Below are 12234 nucleotides of genomic sequence, written 5' to 3'. Positions count from 1 at the left end.
TTATTTTATATATTAACTTAATAAAATTACAATATCATCACCTACTAATATAATATCATGTATATGTAAAAAATGCGTATACACATATATGATAGCGCTTGTGTTTACGCTAGTAATTTTAATGAAGATAATTTGGGGTTTATAAGTTTTGTGGGGTGCGGGAAGAAAAAAGGGGTGCAGGAAGAAGAAGCAGCAAATCTAGAAAACCCAATTGTTTTGATTTGACCCAAAATGAGACTTGAGCATCATCTACGGTGAATCGGGAGTTATTACACTCCAATCTAATAAACCCAAAATTGCAGTGTAGACTTCAGAGTCTTCCTCTCCTTCTCAACACATTCAGATCGTCGATGCCGAACGCAGGGTAAGTTTTGTCTTTTCTCGATAACATGCACGTCGACTTTCGCTCAAGATCCGTGTCAAAATGGGAAATTTGTTCTCCTGCGCTGATTAGTGCCTAGAAAATATGAACTTGCAACATGGGTATAACAATGAGTATCGTAGATTCATGTGAATGGGTAATTCTTGTGTGAACAATGCGTGCCATCTGTGTTTTGTTGCTTACTCTTGTGTTTTTTTAGAGTTCTGGGAAATTGAGATTACATTATTCTAGCTGGTTTGTTAAAAAGATTTGTGGTGTATGATTTGGAGCGGATTTAAGTGGACTAGTTTGTCCTGTTTATGCAATACAATTTTTGATAAATTAGATAGATGATTTTTTTTCTTCAAAACAATTGTTATATTTCTGTGTTCTTTTTTTGAGGAAATGTTGGGTGTGTTCCACTATATTTGGCGCCGTCCAAAATGCTCTTTTCTATATATTGCATGACTAATATGCCAACGATCCTTGCAGATTGACTTGACCTCTCACATTATTAAGGTGTACTTGACATTGAAGGTAACCTCTCCATACTATTACTTTTTTGATAGTAGGATTCTGTTTGGATAATTTTTCCCTCGAGCATGTGTAGGAGAAGAAAATTAGAAGAAAAGATGAAATAGGTTTTCTCAATGGCTAAAGTTAGTTTATGTACAAGTGAAAAGTCAGATTTTTGAGAAGCGAGATCTTTTTATAAATTAGTTTGTACACAAGTTAGTATTAACTTAAGGATTTCTTTTCTTAGTTTCTTCTTCTGGAAATGTTTATCCAAACAGGTAAATCTGGTGTTTGTATTGGTTTAAGTTATGCATATCTGTAAACTATGTTCCATGTTCAGCTGGGAATAGGGACTTGGCTTTAAGTATAATATCTGATTAACTTACTGGCATGTAAAAGTCATGTTTAAGTTGGCTAGATGAATTTTATTTATTATAATTTTGTGAAAAGTGGTTTGAACCAAACTTATGTCTATACAAACCAACGTAATAACACATTAGCACATCTCATGCATAGAGTTTTCTGAGTTTCACTTTTGAATTTGATTAGAGTTACCTTTTGCAAACACTTAGGGCATGTTTGGTAAAGGGGAACCTGATGTGGAGATTTATTCTTTTAATGGTAGCCATCAATACATGAAAAAATATTTGGGGGGGGGGGGTGGGTGTCGGGTCTATGAATGTTTGAGTCTATTGAAGTCTATAACATGTTTTGGATTCTTAGACCAACAAATCAGTATTTGTTTGGACCAAATTTTAACTTGAAATTATTATTTTTTATTTCTTTTCGAAGGATTGTGCAATCAAATAATCATTTACAAAATTTGTTGATTTTATATTTCTGAGAGTTTTTCTTTCAGGTTGAAAATTTGGGGACATCTGCTGCTTCTGAAGTACTTTTGGCCTTTTCGCCCACTGAAGTTGAACATCTTGCATTACTCAAAGCCGCTACAACTTCTGGTAAGAGGAAGAAGAAAACTTATGTTCCTCTTGATGTCAAGTCTGCTAAGCAGCCTGATGGACCAAATGGAACTAAGTTTTTCTCTATAACTTTGTTAACTCCATTAAGTAAAGATGAAACCACGACATTAGAGGTTCTTTACATGTTGACACGGTCTTTGGAACCTTTCCCAGTTGAAATAAGTCAATCCGAGTCACAATTGGTTTATTTCCGTGATAGTGCAATATTATTATCTCCCTATCATGTCAAACAACAGACAACTTTTCTCAAGACACCAAGCACTAGGGTAGAATCATTCACGGTGGTGGACCCCACTAAACGTGCTGGTACAGAGTTGAAATATGGGCCATATGAAAATCATCCCCCGTATTCATATTCTCCTGGGAGCTTCTCCCTGCACCTCCAATAATTTCTCCTGTACCCTCAAAACTTAATTTATTTCCATGTTTGTCCATGGTAAAAAAACAGTTACTCCATCTTTCACTGCTCTGCACCCCCAAAACCATACACCCCCAAAACGCACCCCCAACCCCATTAAAGTAGATTCCCTGCTGACACCCTGCACCCCCAAGAATCTTTATCTTTTTATCTTTGAATGTTTGACCTAACTCTTTTATTTGACGCCTCCACACCTCCACACCTCCACACCTCCACAAACCTTTCATCCTTCTTCTCCCTCTTCTCCCACACAGGTTCCACACAGTTATTGTCCCTGGCGCATCCTTTTCTCCTCCACACACCGGCGTTCTTCTCCCTAGCGGCAGACTCCTTTTCTCCTCCGGCTTCTCCATCCATTTTTAACAGTTAAGTAATGTTTTTCTAATATTAATGTGCATGTGTATTTATATTTTAATTGATTTAATTATTTTTACCAGTAGATTAGAAGATACATAATTCACAGGTTTTCCACATGCGTGAAACGGAAGGTTTAACTTTTTTTAAGGAAACGGAATGTGGAATCCGTTTCCCACAATTTTTTTTTAAGAAAACGGATTGTGTAATCCGTTTCCATGATATTTTTTTTTAAGGAAACGGATTGTGGAATCCGTTTCCCAAAATTTTTATTTTTAAGGAAACGGATTATGTAATCCGTTTCCCATTGGGCAGGTGTGGATGGAACTTGAAGCCAGCAATCAGCCCAAGCAAGAGCGATGAAGGACAACATGGACAACATCCCTTGACAAGATATTTGCAGACTTGGTTGTCAGCATGTTATAAAAAAGATTATTCTTTAATTGCGTGAGCAACAAATTTAATCTGTTTGGTGGATAAAAAATAAATTCAATATTAATTTAAATGATTAAAAATGAGAAACAAATTACTCACTCATGTGATGTAATTTAAATTCCACTGCTTTGAAAACTTGGAAGTAACATTAGTAATTGCACCGTTATCAATGGTCATCATTTTATTTTGGGAAAGACATTTTTGGTTTTATTTTGGGAAAGACATTTTTGGTTTTGATTTTCTCGGTTGTATATTGAATCATGTCAGGACCTAATACTGAATTCTCACCGGTCTCAAACCAACACAAAGGTGTTCTACATTTCCTCCCATATAATGCCTCATAGGGTGCCATACCTATGCTGGAATGGAAACTATTAGAATTTTCTAACACATAAGCTCTTAGTAAATCTTCCAAAGATTTAATGGTTCTTTTAGATTTTCCATCAGTTTAGGGATGATAAGCTGAGCTAAGGTGAAGCTTGGTACCTAAGGCTTGATGTAAACTTCCCCAAAATTTTAAAGTAAATCTAGGGTCCCTATCAGATATAATACTTATTGGAACTCCATGTAACTTGAAAATTTCTCTTATGTACAATTTAGTCAATTTTTCCAATGAATACCTAATGATAATGGGTAAGAAATGAGCATACTTTGTTAACTTATCCATGATAACCCATATGGAATCAAATTTTTGAATGGTTCGTGGAAGGCCAACTACAAAATCCATTGCTATACTATCCCATTTCCATTCAGGTATATATAAGGATTGTAGCATTCTTGTTGCCTTTTGGTGTTCTATTTTAGCTTTTTAACAAACTAGACATTTTGCTACATATTGTGCCACTTCCTTTTTCATTTTGGGCCACCAAAACATTTTCTTGAGATCTTGATACATTTTTGTTGTGCCCGGATGTATGCTTAATTTGCTTTTATGTGCTTCTTCTAGAATCATTTCCTTAATTTCCTCATTATTGGGTACACACATCCTATCCTTAAATCTCAAAGTTCTGGTTTTATCTCTTCACCCCTTTGACCTATCAATTTCTTTTTCTTATTAATGAACTCATCACTTTCTTGTGCCTCATGGATTTGCTTTTGTAAATTGTTAGTGATCTGAATGGAGTTTAATTCTATTTTATCATGGTTTAGGGTGACCGACAAATTCATGTCTCTAAATTTTTCTAACAAATTCATTTCATGAATCATTAGTGAAGAGACATGTAAAGATTTTCTGCTTAAAGCATCTACCACTACATTTGCCTTTCCTGGATGGTAATGTAATTCAAAATCATAGTCTTTCAGAAATTTCATCCATCTCCTTTGTCTCATATTTAATTCTTTTTGGTCAAACAAGTATTTGAGACTCTTATGGTCACTAAAAACTTCGAACTTACCACCATAGACATAATGTCTTCATATCTTAAGTGCAAAAACAATGACAACTAGTTCTAGATCATGGGTTGGGTAATTTTTCTCATGTGTTCTTAGTTGCCTAGAACTATATGCCACTACTTTTCTATCTTACATAAGAAAACATCCTAATCCCATTTTGGAAGCATCACGAAATATAACAAAGTGACCAGTAGGATCAGGTAATGCTAAAACAAAAGAAGTGGTTAATCTTTTCTTGAGTTCTTAGAAACTATTCTCACGTTTTTCTGTCCACATAAAAGCTTGGCCCTTTTTGGTGAGTTTGGTTAAAGGCATAACTATTTTGGAAAATTCCTCAATGAATCTTCTATAATAACCTGCCAAACCAAGAAAACTATGAATCTCAGTCACTATTTTTGGTGGGTCCCATTGTAAAACTGCTTCTACTTTGATTGGGTCCACTAATACTCCTTCTTTGGAAATCACATGTCCTAAGAACTTCACTTCCTCTAAACAGAATTCACACTTAGTCAATTTGGCATACAATTGTTTGTCTTTCAAAATCTGTAAAACAGTCTAAAGAAGTTCCTCATGTTCTTCAAGAGTCTTAGAATAAATAAGAATATCATCTATAAAGACAACTACAAAACAATCTAAAAAGGGACAAAAAATTCTATTCATATAATCCATAAATATTACAAGAGCATTGTTACACCAAAAGGCATCACTTGGTATTCATAATGACCATATCTAGTTCTAAAAGCAGTTTTCTGTATGTCTTCTATTTTTACTCTAATCTGATGATATCCAAACCTCAAATCTACTTTAGAAAATACAGAGGCTCCTCTCAATTGGTCCATCAAGTCATCTATCCTAGGAAGAGGGTATTTATTCTTTATGGTGAATTTCGTTAATTGACGGTAATCTACGTACAACCTAAAACTTCCATCTTTCTTTTTAACTAACAAAATTGGGGCTCCTCAAGGTGACACACTAGGACGAATGAACTGTTTTTCAAGTAACTCTTCCAATTGTTTCTTAAAGTTCTGCTAATTCAGAGGGTGACATCCTATATGGTGCCATAGAGATTGGTCCAACTCCAGGCATCAGATCTATGGAAAATTCAATTTCTCTGTTGGGTGGTAAACCAAGAATATCATTGGGAAAAACTTCAGGAAAATTTTGAACAACTGCAATATTTTTCAAATCAACTTTCTCTTTTATTTCCATAGAGGATAATAACAAGTACCATTGAACTTTATTCATTAAAGGCTCACTTTTTGAGTTGGTAGGTGATTTCAAAAGATTCTTAGAGTTTGGAAACATTACTGATTTCTCAACACAATTCAAAAGGACTTGATTGGAAGATAACTAGTCCATACCTAAGATTACAGCTAGTTGAGACAAAGGTAGACATACTAAATTTACAAGGACTTTTCTATTCTCAATGAATAGTGGACAATTTAAACAAACTCTTTTGGTAATTACTGTGTCATTTGTGGGAGTTGAAACAACCAAACTGGTTTTCAAAAAAGAGATCGACAAATTAAGGTGTTGAACACAATAATTGGAAATGAATGAATGAGTTGCACCTGAGTCGTACAGTACATTTAAAGTTTTACGTTCAATAAAACACATACCCTAAATCAGATCATGGTTTTCAGCGGCGTTAGCTCTAGTCATGGTGTATACTCTTCCTGTTGTAGTAGGTTTTGTCTTGGTTGCAACTGAATTGAAATGTGTCTTTTGTTGTCCACATTCAGAGAATAGGTGACCAGGTTTTCCACACTTGAAACAGACTGGTCCCTTAAGATGACAATCTTTAGCATGATGACCTTATCCGCATTTAAAGCATCTGATATGATTATAGGTAGGTATACTAGAATTTCTTGATGAGGATTGGTTGGATTGGGACCTCCATTGTAGGCGATTGTAAGGTTTTCCCTCATTGCGTCTATTTTTATTTGTCTGGGGTCTAAAATATTTTGGTTTGTTTTTTTGATTGTTCTCAAAGTCTTCCAAAAATCTACACTTGTAGATAAGCATAGGAAAATCAACAATTTATAGTATTCCTACTGCTTTTCTCAATTCATCCTTAGGTCCATTTTCAAATTTTATACACTTCATCCTTTCCTCTAGGTGATAAAAGAAAGTAAAGTATTTTCCTAATTCCTCAAACTTGGAAGTATATTCCCCTACTGTCATACTTCCTTGTTTCAACTGCATGAACTTTATTTCTTTTTCTCTCCTCACATCATTTGGGAAATATTTTTCTAAAAACCTTGTTCTAAATACTTCCCAGGTAATAATTATTCCCCTCCTTCAAGTAATTTCCTATAACCATCCCACCAATATTCAGCTTCTCATATCAACATAAATACAACATAATTCACCTTTTGGTTGTCAACACAGTTCATAACTCGAAATATTTTCTCCATTTCCTTAATCCATAATTTAGCTTTTTTTGGATCATATCCTCTAGAAAATTGTGGGGGTTTGTTCTCCTAAATTCAGCTAAACCTTGTGATTCAAGGGTTCCTTCATGTCTTTGATTCCTTACAAGAGCAACAATCATGTCTTTGATAGCTTGCATTGCTTCAGTTCATTCATTGTTCCTCCTATTGTTTGCCATATGGAATTATAAGTTAGTAAAAAAATATATGATGAGTATATTTCACAATTCTCGCATGAAACGTTGCTCTGATACCATCTAATGTGGCAACTTACGAACTCCTTTTTTTTTTATTATTATTATATGATTTACTTAAAAAAATTTAATATCAAATTTTACAATAATATCTTATAAACTTCAAATATTCACATATATGCTTATATATTTTATAGTACGATATGCATCCTATATTTACATCATTTAGCACACATAATATTTTCTACACTAGAAGAGGAAGGAATGTTATTTATTTACAGTCCTCCCTTCATATATTGGTCTTCAAACATGGGGAGCAAAAAGGTTATCGATAGGGTTCACTTGGACCATTGGGGGTAAGAAAGAGGTAATTCCAATTTGTCCTTCAATGATAATAGGTGCATTTGGAGTCGAAAGGAAAGTGATAGTAGAGTTTCTATTCCCCTGAAATGTCACATAATTATTTACTTCATTTGTTTGCCATGCATTTCCCGGGAAGACAACCACGATGTCAACGAAGAAAGGATCATGCATGTTGGGAGCAACCATCTATGATGGGGTTATAAAATTTTGTTTTTCATACACAATCATAAAACAGGGAAGTGAGACAAATATCATATAAAAATATACATGATATCATAATAAGATAAAATAGGATGGACAATCTTCCAAATCCATAAAATTGAATTTCATCATACTTTATAAAGATATTGATTAATTTTGTAGTGACTAGTCAGGATAAATGAGCTCATGGCCAACAAAGTAACTCAAGAACATTTCATCTTGAATAATACTAACTCGTTTAAATCCCCAAGGTCATACATCCAATTACAATAATCAAATATTTATTTATCATAAATTTTATTTCAATATTAAACCATATAATTATATAAATAAATAAATAAATAAATAGGGTCAAATGCATAATAAAAATAAATATAAATAAATAAAAGGACTACATGACTAGCGATAAATATAAATAAGTAAGTGAGAGTAAATATAAATTCAATAAATAGGACCAGTGCACAACTGGAGATGAATATAAATAAATAAATAGAAACGGGAACAAAATATAAATTAGAATGACGTTAGGGACACCTCACTTAAAGTAAATATAGAAATAAAAATAATTATGAAGAGATAAACAGATAAAAGTAAAAGAGATAAAATGATAGATGTGATAGAGGTCGTACCCCACCAAATTAATATAGATAAATGCAATATGTGGTAACCAACCAGAGTTGTCTCCCAACGACTAATGTTCTTGTTCAAAGCTCCATTTTCCAAACCAACACAACACCTATAACACAAGGGAGGTTTGGCAGATTCAATTTCAACACAAAATTACTAAGATCTAATAGCGAAACTTAATTGAACAAAATTCAAAATGTATTGATTCCTTGATTATACTGAAAATCCACCAATCACAAATTACCAAATTACTTGTTCTATTCGATTTTGCTCTCATGAACCCTAAGTTAATCAACTAAGCGAATTATCATGGATTCATTATGTCATTAAGCACAACAAATTTCAAGCAGCTAACACCCATAGATTTAAACAAGCTGTGATAGAACCCATGAACAGTAAGCATGAATACTAGCCATTAATGTGCATAAAACACGAATTTGAGATTAAACATGCATCAAAAACGTATTTCATCATGAAAACGCAACCTGAACCAGAGTCAAATTCGAACACAACCAAGAAACGACCAACAATCTCATGGTTTCATTTCAATTTCTTCAAGGAATCAACACTAAAAGCTTAGCTAGACATGGAAATTGAGCATACAAGCCCTTCAAAATGGGATTCACAAAAATAAAACATCAAACCCTAACTTAGGTATTATTCAAACGCGATTTCAAGACCAAAAGAGAATTTTAAAGCTTTAATGAAACAAAATAGACTGTTGTCATATAAAAACCGAAAACCTCATACATGGGTGTTGTTCCAAGTCAATACAATCCACAAAACGAAATGCCCCAGCTAGCAAATGAGTTCAAAACGTATAACCCAAATTTGGTGCTGTCAAATGTGCATAAAAACGCTAAAAATAAGTGCTAAAACGTAAAAACTGCAAGAGGCACCTCCATGGTCACAACCCAAGCTTTGAAAACACAAAAATGGAGGTTAGAGAAGAAGGAGTGCGACTACCATGCTAGGAAACCCTAAAAAAATGTGGTCACATCAAATCTGCCACTCCTATTTACAAAAATTCCACTCTGCCACTAAGAATTACAAAAATGTCACTCTGCCACCCAAAATTACAAAAATGCCACAAAGGACTGAAAATGCTGGCCCAATGACGTGGACAGACTGACTGACATGACCAAACGTGGCAAGGATGTGGAAATCACGTGGCAACTCTCTTTTGACCTTAAGATAAATGTCCAAGCTCTAAAATTTGCTCAACATAATACCTAAAAATAATTAAAAACAAAAATTAGGCCAAATAATGTGAAATTAACCCAAATTCGAAAAAAGTGACCCAATAAAGCCCAACATAGTAAAACACACTAAAGATAAACAATTACGCATTGAATAACTATCTAATGGGTACACAAAGACTAGTGAAATGGAGAAAAATAATGACTCATCAAAATCGACCACACTTACCCTTTTTCACTCTTGGACAAAATTAAAAAGTAAAGCAAAGCAAAGACGTCACAGACATAACAAAAGAGACGAAAAGAGACATAAGACAAACAAACTCGAAACAGACAAATGGAAACACATCTAACACAAAAGTATTCAAAGCTGCAAGGTATCCATGAACATCATCCAAGCAATTCTAAACATGTCAAGTACTCAATTCAGCTCAAAGAGAGAATTGAAAGCTACATAACCTCACAAAAAATGCACTATATCACTCAAATCTCTAGGTTACTATTTACTCTCAAAGCACCCCTGAAAAATGAACATCAAACAGACTTGGAAAGCCTCTAGAACCAACAACCAAACCAAAACACATGCAAATCAAGGGCAGAAGGACTTTTCAAGATTGTAATGGGGTTGGGGACAAGGTGTGGAACATATGAATAAGTGGCTAAAAAGAACCAAAGGAAATAAAGGAGCAATGGGGAAATACGTCAAAATCAAGCATGAAAGCAATTCCAAACTCCAACACTTCTAGATTCAATTCTCAAACAATGCTTAAACCCAAACCTCTTTTCTTTCTTTTCTTTCTTTTTTTTTTCAATCATTTTTTCTTTTCTCATTTCTTTTCATTTTTTAGTAGAGAAACAACAATTTTCAAGTCCGACATAAAATGTACAAATAAGCAATCCATGAACAAAACAGGTGTGCGCACAACCACACCTATTGTGCGCAACCACACTTAAAAGATAACACATATTCCCAAAAGAATTCCAAAGCTCCAAAATTTCCTAAGGTAGGATGAATCATGGTTTTTCAGGCTAAGGGCTTGTAATGAGTAGTAGAACAATGAAAGGGTATGCAGGCTCAAAAAGGGCTATCAACGGAAACAGTCCAAGGTAGGCTCATTTGGTTGTAGGCTCATCAGAACAAAATTGGCTAAATCATATCCAAACATGCATGTGAATCAGAAATGCATCAGAAAGAGTCAAGCCAAGGCCATTGTGCAAGCATTCAAGAGGCATATATCACACAACAAAGAACAGAGAGTGGCTCAAATCCTCACACACGGTAAAACAATTCAAAAGCAACTTGACATGCAAAGGGAAAGCAAGTATATCAGTCCACAGAACAACTAGCAACTCATCCTCCAAAGGTGAAGTGAGTGTCCCAAACCGAAAACAGAAACTTAACACAAATTAACAAAAAAAAAATGAAACAAACAACTAACTCCCCCATACTTAAAGAACACATTGTCTCAATTTGACTCAAGTACAATATCAAGCAATCAAACATCAGCAGATGGACCTGGACAAGTGCAATAAAAGTAAGGAAGGAGAAAAAAACTCCTTGAATCATGGTGAAACAGAAGTGGGGTCAAGTAGGGAAGTCTCTTCTACAACAGTATCCACCGAGGCAGGGTTGCTGAGGAATGGCTTTAGACGATGCCCATTCACTTTAAAGCTTTTGTCGGTGGATTGGGTCTTGATCTCAATTGCACCATATGGATAAACATTAGTAACCACAAAAGGACCAATCCACTTTGACCGCAACTTACCATCCATGAGACCAAGTCTAGAGTTATACAATAATAGTTGCTAACTGATAGCAAACTCCTTTCTAGCTATGGAGCTATCATGGAACCTCTTGGTCTTCTCTTTGTAGAACATAGAGTTCTGATATGCTTCCAAATGAATCTCATCTAACTCGTTCAATTGTAGCTTCCTTTCCTCCCCAACTTGATCAAGTGAGAAGTTGCATGATTTGACAACGTAGTAAGCTCGATGCTCTATCTCCACTAAAAGGTGGAATGGCTTACCAAAGACAACCCGATAAGAAGACATCCCTATTGGAGCCTTGTAAGCAGTCCTGTGATCCCAAAGAGCGTCTTCTAGTCTGTTGCTCCAATCCTTTCGGTTGGGTTGTACAATCTTCTCCAAGATCCTCTTGATTTCTCTATTTGAGATCTCGACTTGCCCATTAGGTTGAGGGTGATATGGTGTAGAAAGCTTATGCACAACCCCAAACTTTTGAAGCAAAACCTCATGGATCTATTGCAAAAATGGGTGTCCTGGTCACTAACGATGGCTCTAGGAACTCCAAACCTGCAAAATATGTGAGACCTAACAAAGTCTACAACAACCCGATCATCATTAATTCTGGTGGACTTGGCTTCCACCCATTTTGAAACATAATCAACAGCAAGCAGAATATAAGTGAAACCAAAGGAGACAGGGAAAAAGCCCATGAAATCTATACCCCAGACATTGAAGACTTCACAAAATAACATGGGTTGTTGAGACATCTATTGTTGTAAGATCTGCTAAATTTAACTAATTAAATAAATAAATAATTAATAAATGTGGGTAGTGGGAGCCTTTATGGCATTAATTATTGATTGATATGATATGGAAAAGTACTAGCTCAAGTGGTTGAGAGTACTTGATTGTGTGAGAGGACTTGGGTATGATGGGCGATAATTTAATCCTATATTTATAGGAATTATAGTGAAACATGAATTAGTTAAATGGTTGTGCATTGAATTGTCATTGGT

At 34.8% G+C, this 12234-nt stretch overlaps 1 protein-coding gene and 1 long non-coding RNA gene across 2 annotated transcripts; one reads left to right on the top strand and one right to left on the bottom strand.

The window, feature by feature from the left end:
• The first annotated feature begins 297 nt into the window (after positions 1-297).
• LOC114184928 lies at positions 298-1969 on the top strand. Its single transcript, XR_003604692.1, has 3 exons — positions 298-364; positions 854-898; positions 1737-1969. It is a non-coding gene; the product is annotated as an uncharacterized LOC114184928 (long non-coding RNA).
• A 9066-nt stretch (positions 1970-11035) lies between these two features.
• On the bottom strand, positions 11036-11928 carry LOC114184607. Its single transcript, XM_028071926.1, has 3 exons — positions 11824-11928; positions 11349-11731; positions 11036-11255 (listed from the first exon to the last, which is right to left on the bottom strand). The coding sequence occupies exons 1-3, from the start codon at positions 11926-11928 to the stop codon at positions 11036-11038; spliced, it is 708 nt and encodes a 235-aa protein (XP_027927727.1).
• Between the last annotated feature and the right edge of the window lie 306 nt (positions 11929-12234).

The sequence above is a fragment of the Vigna unguiculata genome, chromosome 5 (genome assembly GCF_004118075.2).
Source record: "Vigna unguiculata cultivar IT97K-499-35 chromosome 5, ASM411807v1, whole genome shotgun sequence".
Taxonomy (NCBI): Eukaryota; Viridiplantae; Streptophyta; class Magnoliopsida; order Fabales; family Fabaceae; genus Vigna; species Vigna unguiculata.
The sequence above is the reverse complement of the archived record's forward strand: the minus strand, read 5'-3'. Positions and strand labels throughout refer to the sequence as shown.

Bases quoted from the DNA above. Each gene is read 5' to 3' on its own strand.
- LOC114184607 (XM_028071926.1), bottom strand. From the start codon at position 11,928: ATGGGCTTTTTCCCTGTCTCCTTTGGTTTCACTTATATTCTGCTTGCT. The intron at 11,732-11,823 runs GTTGTTGTAGAC...TTTTTGCAATAG, and splicing joins CCAGAATTAATGATGATCGG to ATCCATGAGGTTTTGCTTCA. The intron at 11,256-11,348 runs GTTCTACAAAGA...GTATAACTCTAG, and splicing joins GAAGCATATCAGAACTCTAT to ACTTGGTCTCATGGATGGTA.